Source organism: Lithobates pipiens, unplaced genomic scaffold, assembly GCF_037356315.1.
Source record: "Lithobates pipiens isolate NorthernLeopardFrog02 unplaced genomic scaffold, aLitPip1_a1.2 Scaffold_22, whole genome shotgun sequence".
Taxonomy (NCBI): Eukaryota; Metazoa; Chordata; class Amphibia; order Anura; family Ranidae; genus Lithobates; species Lithobates pipiens.
In genome coordinates this window covers 5,570,792-5,592,387 of record NW_027507784.1, presented here as the reverse complement: position 1 = coordinate 5,592,387, position 21,596 = coordinate 5,570,792, and the positions used below count along the sequence as shown (strand labels likewise).

The following is a 21,596-nucleotide window of genomic DNA, read 5'->3' as shown; positions in this document are numbered from 1 at the left end:
ATAGATTTCTGGGGACAAGGCAAAGAGTATTCCCTGTAGGCTCAGCACACACTGGAGGAGAAGATTCACAATTCCCTTAGCCAGAAAGATCACATCGGTGGGACTCAACTTCCCTTTCTTTCTGATGATGTCCAGGTTACCCATCACAATACAAGTGTTAGCCCTTGTACAGACGGTCAGAGATTCCATCGGAATGTGTCCTATCGGACTGTTTTGTCCGATATTCTGCCTGTTTGTGGTCTGCATCAGACTGTTTCCGTCGGAATATCCGTCGGACCAAATTTTCCAACTTGCTAGACATATTTTCTGACAAAATGCTCCAATCGGACATACTCCGATCATGTGTAGCGAATTCCGATCGGACAAAGTGCCACGCATGCTCAGATCAAATTCCTACACCAAAGCTATTGGCTACTACCCTGAACATAGTCCCGTCGTAACGAAATAACGTCATCATGTTCTGAACGATCCGATTTTCCGACAACTTTGTTCGACCGTGTGTATGCAACAGTTTCGGACAAAATCCGACAGACAAAATCCGACGGACAAAATCCGACGAATTTGGTTGTTGGAATCTCCAACCGTGTGTACAGGGGCTTAGAAGGGATTGCCAAGCCGAGTCCCAAGACTGAAGAGACTAAACCTAAGAATGAGCTCAGAAACATCATGGTGAGGTTTGGTGTGATCTCCGGACAGAGATGACGGGACACGTCCAGTGATAGCCGACAGAATGATAGAATTAGAGTTGTAATTATGGAAAAAGTACTCAGAGATCCGTCTCATGATTGACTTTGCATAAATGTGATGGATTTTATTTTAATGCTGACATCCAAAGCACAGAACAACCCGTGTAATACAATCTCTCACTTTCCATTATACTGAAATACTTAACCCCTTCAGGACTGGGGCCTGTTTGTTCCTTATTGATCATTATGTACACTTAGTACGATGCCAACTATGAATGTGGTATATCAACGAGGGATAAACAAGGCTTTCTATTGGTAGAATTGTCTAAAAAATATATATATATTTTATAAAATTAGATATTGTAATTTTTTTTATCTTTTTTTGACCAAATTTAAGAAAAATAAAATTTACCATTTCACTTTGGGCGGGGAGCTTGTGGAAACCAGCTTACCTTAGAGAGCTTTGGAAACTCCTTGTCCAGCTCCCCCAGCCCCTCCTATGTGTGAGTTATCCCGTGTCTATTAGGGGCACAGGGTGACCGAGAACCCCTGATGGGTCTGCACTAACCAGACTCCCCGTACAACCACCCCGAACTCAGAATTTTGTGTTACCCCTGATATCCTGGGTTCTATATGTGTGGTTTGTGCTGAAAGAATGGAGGGGCTCTTTCACTTGGGACATTCATATTTTTGAACAATATCCCTCAAGAAATATATGAGGATGGATATTTTCACCTTTCGGACTTCTTGACTGGTGTAGGAGTGTCTCAGACCATTGCAAGATGGTTTGAGGTGGGGTGGGGGTTGTTATATGTTTGGTGTCTGTATCCCATTGTTCTATTGTTTCTGACTACATTGGGAGAAGTATTATGGGATGTACATGTGTATGTGGATTAGCTGTGAGAGGGGAGAGGGGATTTCTCAAGCAGCCCCTCCCTGCTGATAAGATGATCTACTGTTGAAAAGTTGAATATACCTGCGTCTCTCTTGTTACGAGATGTAAAGTATACCCCGCCCTGTGTCATTATGCAAAGAAGGGGGGATTGTCCCCTAAATGTAAATCTTTGTGCCACTGTTTGAATAAACAGTCTTACACTAATGTCTCGACAAAGAGACTGAGTGGGCTAAGGGACCTTGGATTGTGCTGGTATTGGACAAAGGAAGCTTTTACGGTGGACAGACTCTTCTTGAGTATGGGGGTCCATCAAAATGTCTGACTATTTAAAACTAAAAAGGGGATTATTTAAAACCCAGAGGACCCCAAAAGTTATCCATGGCTGGACCTGTCGTGGAGGGAGTGAAGTAACAGGAATAGACATACCTAGGTGGTCAGCCTTCCTGACTGCCATAGATACATTGCTGGATGACAGGACTGGCAATAGATTTACATTGTGGGACATTTTTATATTACGTTTTCATTAAAGTATATAAACTGTATCTGTCTTTATTAATTGACTAATTTTAGCTAGTAGGGGTACTATGTACCTGGGTGGCCCATTATTGACCTCTACAACAACCAGGCCAGGGCTGTAAAGACTTCATCAGAAAGAGAGAGTGATGAGGGCGATATGGTGGATGTCAATGGTCGGTCCTAGGTGGTTGCGGGGGGGGGTGTAACTTCGGGCAGCATTTAATGGAGGAGAAGCAAGTCTGGAAGATTTAGAAGAAAGAAGGCACCTCTAAGTGCAGTATTAACATATTTAATATAGTGCACAAGGAGTTAAAAACACTTAAAGGATTGTGGAAGCAATCAGGCATGTAATGTAGAGTCCTAATGTGAGTTCTTCGTCCTTCCTCTTAGTGGAAGAGAACTAGCCATTACACCACTTTGCCCACTATAGCGCCCAAGAGATTCAGGAACAACTCCCCCGCATCTGATGTCCAACCCCCCATAGATAAATAACTACCTGTGGTCTTTTTTTTAGGGCTCAGCCTCCTCCCCACCAGACAGCCCAAAAGAAAACACAGTGAAGAGGGTGCAAAGGGAGAAAAGGCAAACCAAAACCCAAGCCCCTACACCAGACCGCCCCGCCTACGGTAAAAATCTTCAACCTATCATCATGTCACATGAAACCACCCTACTCACACGGGGACTTACATTCGCTCACACCATATCCAACACTTTTCAGTTGTTCAAAGACTTGTTCAAATTTATCTGGAATCTAACAGTGAAGCAATTTTACAACATACATGCTGCCAAGAATGGACCCTCATCCTCCCGAGCTGACACTACCTACTCCCCTCCTGCCAACAACCTCATCACAGATGAAAAAATAGAGCTAGAAATACTAAAGGAACTGTACCAGGAAGGAACTAGACCCACTTTGAACCCTGAGGACCCCAAACTGGACCTGTACACCCAACATCTCATTAGGTCTCCCAAAGTTAAACACACTGCCTTCCTCCCCCTGTCCAAATTCTATCCAAGATAATCCAAAGGACCGTGCCTAGATGCCATATATACTCCAGTATAATTTGCAAACAATAATTAAGAAACAAAATAAATCATATTATACAAGCACATTGACATGTTTAAAAAATAAATAAAAAATCAGGACTTTGTATTCTTAAATAACAAAAATAACATTGAAATGGGTTCCGTCGGTCTCATCCGGTGACATCCAGTCCTGGGTGGTGACTACAACGATTGTATGAGGATGATCAGAGCCGGGATAAGGAGAGTCCAGAATATGTGAGCGCCTGGGGAAAAAAATACATAAATATTATTTCCATTTTCTGAGACAGCCTGGGGCAGAGTCTAGTCTACATTGGCTCCCATGCCGGATGAATCTCCATGAAATCGAGTGTGAATACGTAAAACGCATAAAGTGGTTCCTTTAATTGGCGGACGTGAAAACGTAATAAGGTATCAGATATACATCCTTGCATAAATTAATAAAATTAAAATACATAATGATAATATTGAGAAAGCCGTAGGACGTGTTTAGCACATGGTGGTCCTGTCTTCAGGTTGCAAAATTTTGGAAATAGCTACAGTATATAATCTCCTCTACGAGTTCTTAGATAGTAAAAATAAATAATAAGCCTTTCTAAATAAACATGGCTGCAAAAATATCAATATCATGATCCTGGAAGGCATCGAGGAGTTCCATATCTACTGCCAGGATCGACATTTCAATGCTCGTGGATCGGGAAAAGTTGTAAATGATTGTAGATGATACACATGAAACATTTGACAAGGTATGGAATCCTTGGATTTCCTTTGTTAATTCATAATTGAGTTCTAAATTGATCTCTCTTCAACCCATCCCAATGGATTTTCAGCTTTCTTTCAATCCTAGCCATAGAAACTCTTATCATTGGGGCGTCCCAACTTCCTTTCTTTTCTCTTTGGTTTCAGCCTTGACATTGTTCTTCTACACTTAAAAAAATACATTTTGGGATTATGTTTACAAAAAAACATTTGTAGAGCTATTCATCCTGTCAAACTGCAGCCTTATTCAGCGATCGCATCATAATAACAGAAGCAACGTTTCAGAGCCTTGGAGGACAATTCATCAGGCATGTGACCAACATCAAACATCATATGTCTAATAAAGGGGTCCTGCGAGGCTCTTAAATGTTGCTTCTGTTATAATGTGATAGCTAAATAAAGCTTTGGACCAACTCTGGAGATCCGTATTGTGCTGGTGATATACGTTCGCTTTGGGTATCTTTGGTTTCCAGCCGGTGGTCACTGCCCACCCACTTACATTCACAGCCATATTGAAGGGACGTGTGCCTTGGGAATAGTGTGTTTGAATTCCCGAGGAGAAAGCTGTCACCTTTAGCAGCAATGGAAATACAGATGCTATATGAGGAACTTTCCAATTCATCAGGAGGTTTGGGTCAATGGGCTGACAAACACCCCACTGAGATTACCTTTTCACTAAAAAGCCAAATTCTACATCAGCCCAAATCTCATTCTTATCAAACACCTCACTAGGGACCCATCGCTAATGCTAAGTCATAAAAACTGATAATACCTCCAGGTTTTCTGCACTAAAATTTCATGAATTCAGATACCAGAATTTTTATTTTGATGGTGACAACTCAGCAGCACAACTGTGACTCCATAACAGGATGTGTCTGAACATGGACCTTCATAGTAGGATCACCGGGGATTCCAAGCATTTAGCTTAAGCACATCCCACCCGGGCCAATGTACATAAATGGCCGCATGGGAGCTTACCCATTTGGAGTGTCTGTCTCTGTCCACAGTGCACATCACAGTGCACATCCCCATCTGTCACAGTGTCCCATCAACATCTAGCACACCAAGAACTATCTGTCCCTGTCCACAGTGCACATCAACATCTGTCACAGTGTCCCATCAACATCTATCCCACCAAGCATCATCTGTCCCTGTCCACACTTCACATCAACATCTGTTACACTAAGCGCCACCTCTCCCTGTCCACAGTGCACATCAACATCTGTCCCACCAAGCATCATCTGTCCCTGTCACAGTGTCCCATCAACATCTGTCCCACCAAGCATCATCTGTCCCTGTCACAGTGTCCCATCAACATCTGGCACACCAAGCACCATCTGTCCCTTTCCACACTTCACATCAACATCGGTCCCACCAAGCATCATCTGCCCCTTTCCACCATGCACATCAACATCTGTCACAGTGTCCCATCAACATCTGTCCCACCAAGCATCATCTGTCCCTGTCCACAGTGCACATCAACATCTGTCACAGTGTCCCATCAACATCTGGCACACCAAGCACCATCTGTCCCTTTCCACACTTCACATCAACATCGGTCCCACCAAGCATCATCTGCCCCTTTCCACCATGCACATCAACATCTGTCACAGTGTCCCATCAACATCTGTCCCACCAAGCATCATCTGTCCCTGTCCACAGTGCACATCAACATCTGTCACAGTGTCCCATCAACATCTGGCACACCAAGCACCATCTGTCCCTTTCCACACTTCACATCAACATCTGTCCCACCAAGCATCATCTGCCCCTTTCCACCATGCACATCAACATCTGCCATAGTGTCCCATTGACATCTGTCCCACCAAGCACCATCTGTCCCTGTCCACAGTGCACATCAATATCTGTCCCACCAAGCACCATCTGTCCCATGTCCACATCAACATCTGTCACAGTGTCCCATTAACATCTGTCAACATCGGTCACAATATACCAGAGCACAAAAACATTTTGTCAGTGTAAAAGAAAATAAAGAAACAGCATAAAAAAAAAAATACAATTAATTAAAATTTATGGAGACAAATTAATTATTTACAAAACTGTATAATGTGCGGCACAGTGGAGTAGTGGTTAGCACTCTCACCTATCAGTAAAAAGGGTCGCTGGTTCAAATCCCAACCACGACGCCACCTGCCTGGAGTTTGCATGTTCTCCCTGTGCCTGCGCGGGTTTCCTCTAGGTACTCCGGTTTCCTCCCACACTCCAAAGACATGCAGTCTCTCCAATATTGACCCTGGATTGTGGGCTCCTTGAGGGTAGGAACCAATGAGAGTGTGCAATGTACAGGGATAATTGTAGACACTCACTCAAGATGGACTGGTGTCTTTATTCAACCTTACTAACTATGTATAAGCCCCTGTACACACGGTCCGAGATTTTGCCAACCAAATCCGTCGGATTTTGTCCGACGGATTGTGTCCGAAACTGTTGCATACACACGATCGGGCCAAGTTGGCGAAAAATCTGATCTTTCAGAACGTGATGATGTAATTTCGTTACGATGGGACTACATTCAGGCTAGTAGCCAATAGCTTTGATGTAGGAATTTGATCTGAGCATGCGTGGCACTTGGTCCGATGAAAATGCTCTACACATGATCGGAGTATGTCTGACCGGCCCAGTTGGTCGGGAAATATATCCAACATGTTGGAAAATTGGGTCCGATGGAATCAGTCCGATGCAGACCACACACAGTCGGATTATCTGACGACACGGTCCGATAGGACACATTCCGACAGATTCTCCGACCGTGTGTACAAGGGCTAACAGAAACTAAGAAAAATATGTTTTTCTCAAAACTTTTTTTTTTCATTTATAACACAAAAAATAAAAAAGCCAGTGGTGAGTAAATACCACCAAAATAAATCTCTGTTTGTGTGAAAAATATGATAAACATGTCATATGGATACAGCTGAAAGCTGAAAAATTGGTCTGGGCAAGAAGTGGGTGAAAGTGCCCGATATTGAGGTAGTTAAATAACAAAGTGTTTGCCAGCTCCTCTCACCCCTATTTATAATAACAATTTAAAGAAAATATAAAAACTTACCAGTGATGATGGAAGAACCGGATTCTGTAGAGAATAAAAACAGATGACATGTCAGTGGTATATAGAATGTATAGTATACAGTACAATATATTACCATATATTAAGATACACCATATTACCATTTATTACAGTACACCATTGATTAGTCCAATTGTTCATGACACTATACCGTATGACATGTGTAAGGCGTGATTTATGACCAGATCCCATGTTGGACCCCAAAGCATTTCTCATATCTTGCAGAGATCTAGGGTGGTCCATAAACACAATGCTTTAGTATAAAACGATGACATGGGCCTGTGGTTCAGGGCTAAGAGCTGTTTCTTCCTGACTCTTACATCTTATTGGCTCCTATCTGTGAAGGGCAACTTCATCAACCAACCGTCAGGAGCAGGGAAAGGTTTGCCCTAGTGTTCAGCTCCAGGGTCTTGTAGACACCGGCCTATTATAGCATCTGGGGGTTTCATGAGGTCTCTGCAAGATAAAGTCCTTGCTGAATAGGTGATCACATCCTCGATGAATACACAAGGGGTTAATTTCAGCTAGCTTTAAGAGTAGACCTAGTTCAGCACCTCAGCAGATAGAGGAGATATCTGTGGCACCATAAGGAGAGGGTCTTGTAGACACCGGCCTATTATAGCATCCGGGGGGTTTGGGGGTTTCATGAGGTCTCTGCAAGGTATGTGAGTCTTCATACAGGTATAGAACACACTTTCCTGTAGAACAAGGATCTCCAAAACTACGGCCCTCCAGCTGTTGTGGAACTACACGTCCCATGAGGCATTGTAAAACTCTGACATTTACAGACATGACTGGGCATGATGGGAATTGTAGGTCCTGAACAACTGGAGGGCCGTAGTTTGGAGATCCCCTGCTCTGGAAAACTCCCTTTAGGAATCTTCTCTAGATGTGTATTGAGGGACAGAAATAGGACACAAGTGTACGGAATGTTGGATGGTTTACTCATCACCATATATAATGTACACCAAGAACAACCAATCAATGATCTGATCATCACATTATATTGTACAAGTCTAAAATAATCCACAGGACTTCCACCATTGTGATCTGATAGAAGAATAAAACACTTACCAGGAGTGGTGGGAATTGGATCTGGAAAATAGAATAAATAACATGAAATGAATACATATTCTCAGACACATTGACATCCCAGATAGGAAGGATAATTTGCCTCAAATGTGCGGCAGTGTTGAATTGTAAGTCTGGTAATGTGCTGCACATTTCCCTGGTAAGTTGTACACTTGCAGAGCACTTGAAGGACAAGTTCTAGTTGACACTTTTGTGTGGTAAGTCTCTAGCAAGATCAACGTTGCAGTGGTGAGTCTACAGCAAGAGCTCTGAAAGTCTACAGCTTGAAAATTCAGCCACAGTGACCCCCTGTGGTGGGATGACTTTTGCACAACACAACTGAACCAGAACTTGCGGCAGACTTGCAGAATGTTTGCAAAGAAAGTTAATCTGGAGTCATGCAATATGGCCCTGTGGTGTTGGCACGTGCAGTATGATTGGTCTTTAACTCGGAGACGGGGAGGAGGAGGCCGGTGTGATGGAGGAGAGTTGCCGATGAGTTTCTTGTGCTGGGAGGACCGATATCATCTAGTGGCTACGTGATCCCTGTTAAATCTCATAAAAGTGTATTTGACTTTAGTGGTCCATCCCTGATGGGAAGGGTCAGTGTGTGGAATACTGTCGGGGGAGCACCTGTCATGGCACTTGGTGGAAGGCTGGGCAGCTCTTCCATCCAATTCTTCCAAAAGACCCAGAATTCCCTGGTACCCTAATTTGTCTCCATAAATTTTGATCACAATTTATACGTCTATATTTCTTTGAGTAAAATAGTAAGTTAATTTTAATTCTATTTTTTTTTTTTTTTTTTACACAGTTTCTTTATTTTCTTTTACACTGACAAAATGTTTTTGTGCTCTGGTATACTGTGACAGATGTTGACAGATGTTATTATTGCGGTTTTTATTTTTTGTGCTATAAACAAAAAAAAGAGCGACAATTTTGAAAAAAAAAAACACATTTCGTACTTTTTGCTATAATAAAGATCCCCGGTTTTTTTTCATAAAAAGCTATTTTTTTCTCAGTTTAGGCTGATATGTATTCTTCTACATATTTTCAGTTAAAAAGAAAAAAAAAAAGTGTATATTGATTAGTTTGTGCAATAGTTATAGAGTCTACAAAATTGGGGATAGATTTATAGCATTTATATTATTATTTTTTTACTAGTAATGGCGATCTGCGATTTTTATCATGAGTAGGATGTTACGTCAGACACAGCGGACACTTTTGACACATTTTTGGGACCATTGGCATTAATACAGCGATCAATGCTATAAAAATGCACTGATTACTGTAAAAATGTCACTGAGCGGGAAGGGGTTAAACATTAGGGGGCGATCGAGGGGATAAATGTGCTCCCTGGGAGGGGATTCTAACTGAAGGGGGAGGGGACTGACCTAGAGGAAGTGACGGGTCGTGGTTCCTAGATAGTAGGAACACACAATCTGCATCTCCTCTCAGAACAGGGGTTTGTGTGTTTACACACACACACACTCGCTCGTGGCCAGCGGTCATCGTGAGCGTCGGCTATGAGCATCGGCACCCCCGCAGTGCAGCACGAACGCTATCCCAATCCCGCAAGCCGACGTATAGCTTACGGCAGTGCGCGGGATCATACCGACCTGTTGCAGTATAATGACGGCGGCTGGTCGGCAATCGGTTAAAGAGGAACTATAAGCAGAAAAAGACATATACGATACATTCTGTCAGTGTCATCAACACACAAGTTTGTTTTTCTGAGTTTACGGCATAATTTAGGTTTATTTATTGATCGGACGTATGCCCAGCTTCCTGCCGTTCACACAGAGGGTTGGCCACGTTCCTCCAGTGTTGGAAGCTGGTGGTCATTTTTCATTGAAAGGCTTCAGAGAGCACAAACTGGTGAGGTCAACAGATATTTATTACATGAAAATAATCTGTTATATGACCATATGTTTATGCTCAGACGTCACCTTCCGTTAGTGGTATCGGCCTCAATCTTGGCTGTTCCTTGGTCGGATCACGACCCGGTGCTAGTTGTCTGTCACTCTATTCTAGATAGACCTAGATTTTTTCCCTGGGTGATGAATGATTCCCTTCTTTCGCATGCAGGGGTGACAGCGGATATTGTTAAGGCTTCTGAGGACTACTTTCGTGAAAATTTAGGCTTGGTGCAGCCTCCGGTGGTCCTTTGGGAGGCTTATAAAGCGGTGTTACGGGGTCGGATAATTGGTCTGGCTTCGGCCCGTAAGAGGGCAAGAGAGATAAAACAAAAAGAGCTTGAGTCCCGATTGGAGTCATTATCCGAGAAGATTAAACAATTTCCCACCCCGAGAAACCATAAGTTGTTGGATTTAGCCAGATCGGAGCTTGACCTATGCCTCACTGAGGGTGCTGAGCGTATACTACGCTGGTCCCGCCAGCGGTGGTATGTGAGAGCAAACAAGCCGAACCGCATGTTAGCTAACAGACTCCGAACCTTTGCCCCTAAATTGAACCCGATTACGTTACGAGATCGAAACAATGTCCTATCAGGGAACCCGAAGCATGTTCTGGAGGAATTTGGGTTTCGCCTTGCGAAGCTATACGCGGCACCAGAGGGCAATGCGGCTCAGAGCACGGCAGACTTCCTGGAAAGCCTTTAGCTCCCATCCTTAACGGGGGCTCACGTTGCCCTCATGGATAGGGATATTCAGCTCACCGAAGTTCTACAAGCAATAAAAGAACTTAAGGTGGGAAAACGTCCTGGGCCTGATGGGTACACCACGCTTTATTATAGGAAGCTGGCATGGGTAGTAGCCCCCCACCTGGTGGCAATGTACAATTCGGTGAAAAACGGCTACCCTCTCTCCCCAGATCTTCTGACGGCAAATGTGGTGATGATTCCTAAACCGGACCGTGACCACTCATCTTGGGCCAATTTCAGGCCGATCTCACTCATCAATGTAGATATGAAACTCTTGACAAAAATCTTGGCGACTCGACTAAACTCTTTTCTCCCCCGTTTAATAAAAAAAGACCAGGTTGGCTTCGTACCACAGAGACAGGCGGGAGATGCAATTCGACGTATAGTTCAACTCCAACATATAGCCCAGGCTCGCTCTCAGGAATCTATGCTTCTCTCCCTCGATATGAATAAGGCCTTTGACTCCTTATCTTCTCATGTCTGTCCTACGGCACTATGGATTCGGGACTTCTTTTATGACTTGGATGTCGTCCCTATATGATTCCCCCCGAGCAAAAATGAAATATTATGGATTTGAATCCCCCATTTTTAATATCCATAGGGGAACCCGCCAGGGATGTCCGCTGTCACCCCTTCTTTTTGTGTTACCACTGGAACCTCTGGCGGAGGCAATAAGAGCTCATCCAGATATCCGAGGCATAGAAATAGCAGGTTGCCCCCATAAGATTTCCTTAATCGCTGATAAAATTCTCATTTCTGTCACCTCTCCTAGAACTTCCCTGCCAAACTTACACACACTGTTGCAAACCTTTGCGTCTCTCTCAGGACTCCAGATTAACTCATCTAAATCGAAGGCATTGTCCACTAATCTCTCTGTGGAGTTACTGGGGGACTTGCAGTCGGCCTTTCCTTACCAATGGGTTTCCTCTTTGCCTTATTTAGGAATCCGTCTCACATCAACATACCAGGCTTTATATCAGGCGAATTATCCACCATTATTCAAAAAATTTACGGATATGTTGTCGGCGTGGTCCTCCTTACCTCTTTCATGGTTCGGGAGAATAACGGCCATCAGGATGGCATATCTCCCAAAATTACTTTACTATTTTAGGGTTCTCCCCATCCCAATTCCCTCCCACGTCCTCAGTACCCATCAGCGTAGGATCCTGCAATTTATCTGGGGATCGTCTCGCCCCCGTATTAATAAACAAATCCTGTTCGCCAACAAAAGTAATGGGGGCCTCTCGGTCCCGAATATAAGAGACTACTACTTGGCTGCTACCATTGCTCCACTCTCTCACCTCCACGAGACGTATCAACTCCCGCTCTGGGCGACTATTGATCTGCTTGAGACGGACCCCATCCCAATCTCTTCATTACCATGGCCCCCACCTGTACACTGCCCTAAGATTACAGGGCCTTGTATGATTCATACGCTACGAGTTTGGGACTCGGTGAAGTACTCGGCGGGGCTGGCTTCTCCCCGTCTCCCGCTGTTGCGACTTTTACGTTGCCTACTTTTCCCTCCAGGCCTTAATGACTCCGTGCAATTCAAGTGGTGGACCATGAATGGCTTCGGCGATGTACACTCCTTGCTTACTCCCACTAAAATTTTACCATATGATGTTTTACGCTCATCACACGACATACCTCTACGAGAATATTTCAGGTATCTACAGATCCGTCATTTCCTCCAGAGTCTCATTAAATCTCAGGATGCCCCATACAGGTTGACACCGTTTGAGAGCATCTGCAGATCCAGACCCCACTCTCCTGGTCTGATATCTATGATATACTCAGCTCTGGTTTCTAGGCGGAGACCTCCTGTGCGGTCTTACCATTTGCAGTGGGAGAGAGAGTTGGGGAAGAAGCTGGACCCGGAGGATTGGCAGGCAATGACCCTAGCCATATCCAACTGCTCGCGCAATGTAGTAATTCTGGAAAATGCATATAAGGTGTTATACCGGTGGTATTATACCCCGACACGCCTGGCTCGCTTTGTCCCAACCTGTTCCCCACTTTGTTTTAGGGAATGTGCCCAAGAGGGCACTATGGCCCATATTTGGTGGACGTGCCCGCGGGTGTGCAGACTATGGGTCAGGGTGTACGCATTGCTCCGTAGCCTACTTCGAGTAAATCTTAAAAAAGGATCCGTTTGAGGCACTCCTTGGCAAACCAATCACTGAGCTGTTACGCCCAGAGCGCCAATTGGCACAACATCTCTTTACTGCAACTAAGTTGACAATAGCCAGAGCATGAAGAACCCCGGCTCTGAGTTTCGAGGCAGTCAAGAATCGACTGAATGATGTTATGGTCAATGAAAAATTGTCTTCTGTTGTTTCTGACACTCATGCCAAGTTCCTACGTGTCTGGCAGCCCTGGATTGCATATCATTATTCTCCTAGATTCGATGTTGCTATATTATCAATGTAGGGACCGGTGGTGCGCACCCTGTGAACCCATTCTCTTCCCTCCCTCCCCTCTCTCTTCCTCGACTCCCCTTCCTTCTCTCTTTTGATCCTCACTACTCCTCCCCTGCTTCTCATTCAACAACCTCTTTTAATCTTCTCTTGACTCATTCTACATCTTCTTCTCTTCTTCTTTCTTTTGTCTCACCAATTACCAGTAGATGATTACTATGGGCTGTTAATGTACTGTATGACATGCTTCTGTTGCAGTCATGTGAAAACCCGGGTTCACCCGGACACAGGAAATGTCAGAATCGCTCGGGCAGCAGCCTGCTTCAATTACTACTATACTGTGAAACACCTGAACTGTTATTTGTACGACAGCCTATTGTATTGGAATGTAAACTTGTTAATTAATACTAATAAAAACCTTTGTAAAAGAAAATAATCTGTTATAGAACAACATATAATCAGATCGCTCCACACAGATAAAGTCCTGGCTGAATAGGTGATCACATCCTCGATGAATACACAAGGGGTTAATTTCAGCTAGCTTTAGGAGTAGACCTAGTTCAGCACCTCAGCAGATAGAGGAGATATCTGCGGTACCATAAGGAGAGGGTCTTGTAGATACCGGCCTATTATAGCATCCGGGGGTTTGGGGGTTTCATGAGGTCTCTGCAAGGTAAGTGAGTCTTCATACAGGTATAGAACACACTTTCCTCTAGAACAAGGATCTCCAAAACTACAGCCCTCCAGCTGATGCGGAACTACACGTCCCATGAGGCATTGTAAAACTCTGACATTTACAGACATGACTGGGCATGATGGGAATTGTAGGTCCTGAACAACTGGAGGGCCGTAGTTTGGAGACCCCCTGCTCTGGAAAACTCCCTTTAGGAATCTTCTCTAGATGTGTATTGAGGGACAGAAATAGGACAAAAGTGTACAGAATGTTGGATGGATTACTCATCACCATATATAATATACACCAAGAGCAACCAATCGATAATATGATCATCACATTATTTTGTACAAGTATAAAATAATCCACAGGACTTCCACCATTGTGATCTGATAGAAGAATAAAACACTTACCAGGAGTGGTGGGAATTGAATCTGGAAAATAGAATAAATAACATGAAATGAATACATATTATCAGAGACATTGACATCCCAGATAGGAAGGATAATTTGCCTCAAATGTGTGGCAGTGTTGAATTGTAAGTCTGGTAATGTGCTGCACATTTCACTGGTAAGTTGTACACTTGCAGAGCACTTGAAGGACAAGTTCTAGTTGACACTTTTGTGTGGTAAGTCTCTAGCAAGATCAACGTTGCAGTGGTGAGTCTACAGCAAGAGCTCTGAAAGTCTACAGCTTGACAATTCAGCCACAGTGACCCCCTGTGGTGGGATGACTATTGCACAACACAACTGAACCAGAACTTGCGGCAGACTAGCAGAATGTTTGCAAAGAAAGTTAATCTGGAGTCATACAATATGGCCCTGTGGTGTTGGCACGTGCAGTATGATTGGTCTTTGACTCGGAGACGGGGAGGAGGAGGCCGGTGTGATGGAGGAGAGTTGCCGATGAGTTTCTTGTGCTGGGAGGACTGATATCATCTAGTGGCTACGTGATCCCTGTTAAATCTCATAAAAGTGTATTTGACTTTAGTGGTCCATCCCTGATGGGAAGGCTCAGTGTGTGGAATACTGTCGGTGGAGCACCTCTCATGGCACTTGGATTCTGGAAATTTCACCCTTCAACTCCTTTATTTTGGTGACCTTCACTTGAGTCATCTATATGAACTTTCTCTTGAAGCACTGCACTTGTGTGTATATATATATATCCCTTTCATGACTAAAGCCCCGTACACACGAGAGAACTTATGTCCGACAGACTTCCGAAGGAGTTCTGCTGAAGTTCTGACAGAGTTCTGACGGACTTTTCGACTGAGCGGACTTGGCCACACACAATCACACTAAACTCCAACGGATTCGAACGTGATGACGTACGACTTGACTCGAATAAGGAAGTTCATAGCCAGTAGCCAATAGCTGCCCTAGCGTCGGTTTTAGTCCGTCGGAATAGCACACACACGAGCGGATTTTTCGGAGCGACCGGGTCCGGCGGAGTTGCCGCTCGTGTGTACGCGGCATAAGCCTATTTTTGACATTTGGTGTTTACAAGTTAAAATAAATATTTTTTGCTAGAAAATTACTTGGAACCCCCAAACATTATATATATATATATTTTTTTAAGCAGAGACTCTAGAGAATAAAATGGCGACAATATTTTACGTCACACGGTATTTGTGCAGTGGTGTTTTAAACGCAACTTTTTGGGAAAACGGACACTTTCATGAATTAAAAAAAAACAAAACAATAGAATTAGCCCAATTTTTTTGCATAATGTGGAAGATGATGTTACGCCGAGTAAATAGATACCAAACATGTCACACTTTATAATCGCACGCACTCGTGGAATGACGACAAACTACGGTACCTAAAAATCTCAATAAGCGGCGGTTTAAATTTTTTTTTTCAGCTACCAGGTTAGAGTTACAGAGGAGGTCTAGTTCTGGAATTATTGCTCTCACTCTGGCAATCGCGGTGATACCTCACATGTGTGATTTGAACACTGTTTACATATGCGAGCGCGACTTCCGTATGCGTTTTCTTTGCTGAGCAAGCTCACGGCCACGGGGTTCGCTTTAAAAAAAAAAAGGTTTTCTTATTTATTTTATTTATTTTAAAATTAATAAATTGTATTATATTATATATATATTTAAAAAAAAAATTTGATCACTTTTTTTGCTGTCACAAGGAATGTAAACATCCCTTGTGACAGTAATAGGTGGTGACAGGTACTCTTTATGGAGGGATCGGGGGTCTCCTTTACACTTCAAAGTATTCAGATCACCATTTTCGGCGATTCTGAATACTGTATATATTTTTAAATCCGGCCCCATTGGCAGCCGAGTAAATGGGAAGTGACGTCATGACGTCGCTTCCATGTTTACAATTAGGAGACTGGAATGAAGCCACTTACGGCTTCATTCCAGTCCCTCCCAAACCGGCAGAAGCGGCGGATGTGCGATCAGTGCTCCCGATTGAACAGGAGCACCGGTAAGAGCGGTGGGAGGCGGCGGGAGGGGGGGATGTCCCCTCCCGCTCCTCCAGCAAAACAGCCGAGCGGCTTTTAGCTGCATCGGTTGTTATGGCTGGAAAGCTAATCACCCGCTATAAAAAACGGTACCGGGATGATGCCTGCGGGTGCAGGCATCATCCCGGTACACCCCCGGAAGCCGAGTAAGCACATCTGCGTACGCTCGGCGGCAAGGGGTTAAATCTGTAACCATGTATTTCCAGTGATTTGTGTCAGCTGCTTTTCTATTGTTATTTTTACGTACAGTCATCGTAAGCATGGGCTATTGATAATAACTTTAGATATTAACTCTTAAAGGTTGTTTTACTACTATTTGAGTGGCCAATTGCTTTTTTAAACAAGTCTAACTTATTGCACTTAAATATAGATGGTTCAAATCTCAACCGGTTCAGCAGGGACTGCCTGAGATTCGAACCGTCTATGGGCAGGCTGATCAATCAACTTGGTTACAACCAGCCCCTAGCTGTGTTCTCCAGGCAGCGACGTCTCCCTGTGCCCCCCCCCCCCTACTGGAAGAACACAATAGCTTCGCGGGAGGAATTGGGGGAATTGGCCATATCTGGATATGGTTGGGCCACATCTGGAGTACTCTGTCCAGTTCTGGCCACCAGTCCTCAGAAGGGATGTGCTGGAACTAGAGAGAGTCCAAAGAAGGGCGACAAAACGAATAAGGGGACCGGACACCCTAAATTACGAGAAACGACTGCAAGCACTAAATGTATTCTCGCTGGAGAAGCGACACTTTAGAGGAGATATGATAGCGATCTACAAATATCTCAATGGGGATCCCAGCACAGGAAAAAAAATAATTCTCAGCAGGTGGAAGAGGACACGGGACCACACAATGAGACTGGAAGGTGGCGGCTGCGGGGAGTATGGATATTTTGACTGCTGAGGCACAATGGGCCTAGGTACAAATTAGTGTAACACAATGGGATCAAATCCCCCCCACCACCCTTGCCCTTTTACCCCATTAAATAAAACACAACCATTAGGTTGGAAAGGGCAAGGCCACAGCTTTATTAAATTCCAACACGGAACATGTGAACACATTTAACCAATGCCAGTCACAGTCGTACTGTGAGCACTCAATTCCAAAAAGGAGGAAGTTGGGCCTGTCCTTACCATAAATGCTGGACAGACGGCCTACTTCCAATTTTTTCGTCAAAGGGCATAGCCCATTACAGCAACATTAAATGCTGCCAAGGTCAAGAAACCGCAGCAAGCTGTGACATATCATAACAGAGGAAGGGTGGGCAGCTCTTCCATCCAATTCTTCCAAAAGACCCAGAATTCCCTGGGGCACAATTAATTTGTCTCCATAAATTTTGATCACAATTTATACGTCTATATTTCTTTGAGTAAATTAGTAAGTGAATTTTAATTCTATTTTTTTTTTTTACACAGTTTCTTTATTTTCTTTTACACTGACAAAAAGTTTTTGTGCTCTGGTATACTGTGACAGATGTTGACAGATGTTATTATTGCGGTTTTTATTTTTTGTGCTATAAACAAAAAAAAAAGAGCGACAATTTTGAAAAAAAAAAAAAAACACAATATTTCGTACTTTTTGCTAAAAAAATATTTTTTTTCTCAGTTTAGGCCGATATATATTCTTCTACATATTTTCGTTTAAAAAAAAAAGTGTATATTGATTAGTTTGTGCAATAGTTATAGAGTTTACAAAATTGGGGATAGATTTATAGCATTTATATTATTATTTTTTTTTTACTAGTAATGGCGGCGATCTGCGATTTTTATCATGAATATGATGTTATGTCAGACACAGCGGACACTTTTGACACATTTTTGGGACCATTGGCATTAATACAGCGATCAATGCTATAAAAATGCACTGATTACTGTAAAAATGTCACTGAGCGGGAAGGGGTTAAACATTAGGGGGCGATCAAGGGGATAAATGTGCTCCCTGGGAGGGGATTCTAAATGAAGGGGGAGGGGACTGACCTAGAGGAAGTGACGGGTCATGGTTCCTACAGTGGGGATCGAAAGTTTGGGCACCCCAGGTAAAAATGTGTATTAATGTGCATAACGAAGCCAAGGAAAGATGGAAGAAATCTCCAAATGGCATCAAATTACAGATTAGACATTCTTATAATATGTCAAAAACAGTTAGATTTTATTTCCATCATTTACACTTTCAAAATTACAGAAAACAAAAAAATGGCGTCTGCAAAAGTTTGGGCACCCTGCAGAATTTATAGCATGCACTGCCCCCTTTGCAAAGCTAAGACCTGCCAGTGTCATGGATTGTTCTCAGTCATTCTCTGGGAAGACCGGGTGATGTCAATCTCAAAGCTTTTAAATGGCCAGACTCATCTGACCTTGCCCCAACAATCAGCACCATGGGTTCTTCTAAGCAGTTGTCTAGAAAACTGAAAATAGTTGACGCTCACAAAGCTGGAGAAGGCTATAAGAAGATAGCAAAGCGTTTTCAGATGTCAATATCCTCTGTTCGGAATGTAATTAAGAAATGGCAGTCATCAGGAACAGTGGAAGTTAAAGCAAGATCCGGAAGACCAAGAAAAATATCAGACAGAACATCTCGCAGGATTGTGAGAAAAGCAATTCAAAACCCACGTTTGAATGCACGATCCCTCCAGAAAGATCTGGCAGACACTGGAGTTGTGGTCCACTATTCCACTATAAAGAGATACTTGTACAAATATGGTCTTCATGGAAGAGTCATCGGAAGAAAACCTCTTCTACGTCCTCACCACAAAAATCAGCGTTTGAACTTTGCAAATGAACATATAGACAAGCCTGAGGCATTTTGGAAACAAGTTCTGTGGACCGATGAGGTTAAAATAGAACTTTTTGGCCGGAATGAGCAAAGGTACATTTGGAGAAGAAAGGGCACAGAATTGAATGAAAAGAACCTCTGTCCAACTGTTAAGCATGGGGGTGGATCAATCATGCTTTGAGGTTGTATTGCAGCCAGTGGCACAGGGAACATTTCTCGAGTAGAAAGAAAAATGGATTCAATAAAATTTCAGCAAATTTTGGATGGTAACTTGATGCCATCTGTGAAAAAGCTGAAGTTAAAGAGAGGATGGCTTCTACAAATGGATAATGATCCTAAACACACCTCAAAATCCATGGGGGGATTACATCAAGAGGCGTAAACTGAAGGTTTTGCCATGGCCTTCACAATCTCCTGACCTCAACATTATTGAAAATCTATGGATAGACCTTAAAAGAGCGGCGCGTGACAGACAGCCCAAAGAACTTCTCAAAGAACTGGAAGACTTTTGAAAGGAAGAATGGGTAAAGAGACCTCAAACAAGAATTGAAAGACTCTTGGCTGGCTACAAAAAGCATTTACAAGCTGTGATACTTGCCAAAGGGGGCAGTACAAGATATTAACTCTGCAGGGTGCCCAAACTTTTGCAGACGCCATTTTTTTGTTTTCGGTAATTTTGAAAGTGTAAATGATGGAAATAAAATCTAACTTTTTTTGACATATTATAAGAATCTCTAATCTGTAATTTGATGCCATTTGGAGATTTCTTCCATCTTTCCTTGGCTTCGTTATACACATTAATACACATTTTTACCTGGGGTGCCCAAACTTTCGATCCCCACTGTAGATAGTAGGAACACACAATCTGCATCTCCTCTCAGAACAGGGGTTTGTGTGTTTACACCACACACACACTCACTAGTGGCCAGCGGTCATCGCGACCATCGGCTATGGGCATCGGCACCCCCCCCCTGCAGTGCAGCACGAATGCTATCCCGATCCAGCGAGCCGACATATAGCTTACGGCAGTGCGCGGGATCGTGCCGACCTGTCGCAGTATAATGACGGCGGCTGGTCGGCAATCGGTTAAAGAGGAACTATAAGCAGAAAAAGACATATACGATACATTCTGTCAGTGTCATCAACACACAAGTTTGTTTTTCTGAGTTTACGGCATAATTTAGGTTTATTTATTGATCGGACGTATGCCCAGCTTCCTGCCGTTCACACAGAGGGTTGGCCACGTTCCTCCAGCGTTGGAAGCTGGTGGTCATTTATCATCGAAAGCCTTCAGAGAGCACAAACTGGTGAGGTCAACAGATATTTATTACATGGAAATAATCTGTTATAGAACAACATATAATCAGATCGCTCCACACAGATAAAGTCCTGGCTGAATAGGTGATCACATCCTCGATGAATACACAAGGGGTTAATGTCAGCTAGCTTTAAGAGTAGACCTAGTTCAGCACCTCAGCAGATAGAGGAGATATCTGTGGTACCATAAGGAGAGGGTCCTGTAGACACCGGCCTATTATAGCATCCGGGGGTTTGGGGGTTTCATGAGGTCTCTGCAAGGTATGTGAGTCTTCATACAGGTATAGAACACACTTTCCTCTAGAACAAGGATCTCCAAAACTACGGCCCTCCAGCTGTTGCGGAACTACACGTCCCATGAGGCATTGTAAAACTCTGACATTTACAGACATGACTGGGCATGATGGGAATTGTAGGTCCTGAACAACTGGAGGGCCGTAGTTTGGAGACCCCCTGCTCTGGAATACTCCCTTTAGGAATCTTCTCTAGATGTGTATTGAGGGACAGAAATAGGACACAAGTGTACGGAATGTTGGATGGTTTACTCATCACCATATATAATGTACAACAAGAGCAACCAATCAATGATCTGATCATCACATTATATTGTACAAGTATAAAATAATCCACAGGACTTCCACCATTGTGATCTGATAGAAGAATAAAACACTTACCAGGAGTGGTGGGAATTGGATCTGGAAAATAGAATAAATAACATGAAATGAATACATATTCTCAGACACATTGACATCCCAGATAGGAAGGATAATTTGCCTCAAATGTGTGGCAGTGTTGAATTGTAAGTCTGGTAATGTGCTGCACATTTCACTGGTAAGTTGTACACTTGCGGAGCACTTGAAGGACAAGTTCTAGTTGACACTTTTGTGTGGTAAGTCTCTAGCAAGATCAACGTTGCAGTGGTGAGTCTACAGCAAGAGCTCTGAAAGTCTACAGCTTGACAATTCAGCCACAGTGACCCCCTGTGGTGGGATGACTATTGCACAACACAACTGAACCAGAACTTGCGGCAGACTAGCAGAATGTTTGCAAAGAAAGTTAATCTGGAGTCATACAATATGGCCCTGTGGTGTTGGCACTTGCAGTATGATTGGTCTTTGACTCGGAGACGGGGAGGAGGAGGCCGTTGTGATGGAGGAGAGTTGCCGATGAGTTTCTTGTGCTGGGAGGACCGATATCATCTAGTGGCTACGTGATCCCTG

General features: G+C 43.4%; 1 protein-coding gene across 4 annotated transcripts in view; it reads right to left on the bottom strand.

The window, feature by feature from the left end:
- Positions 1 to 785: 785 nt before the first annotated feature.
- The window catches only part of LOC144000340 (pancreatic secretory granule membrane major glycoprotein GP2-like), a 55,172-nt gene continuing 34,361 nt past the window's right edge, over positions 786 to 21,596 (bottom strand). The window contains exons 8-12 of one of the 4 annotated variants that reach the window (XM_077494128.1): positions 21,051 to 21,071; positions 14,225 to 14,245; positions 8,060 to 8,080; positions 6,968 to 6,991; positions 786 to 3,386 (exon numbers count right to left, since the gene is read on the bottom strand). In XM_077494128.1, coding sequence (XP_077350254.1) covers positions 3,325 to 3,386; positions 6,968 to 6,991; positions 8,060 to 8,080; positions 14,225 to 14,245; positions 21,051 to 21,071 — 149 coding nt within the window. In that variant the 3' untranslated portion in view covers positions 786 to 3,324. The remainder of the gene's footprint in view (positions 3,387 to 6,967; positions 6,992 to 8,059; positions 8,081 to 14,224; positions 14,246 to 21,050; positions 21,072 to 21,596) is intronic. The other 3 variants (XM_077494129.1, XM_077494131.1, XM_077494130.1) reach the window with 3 other exon arrangements.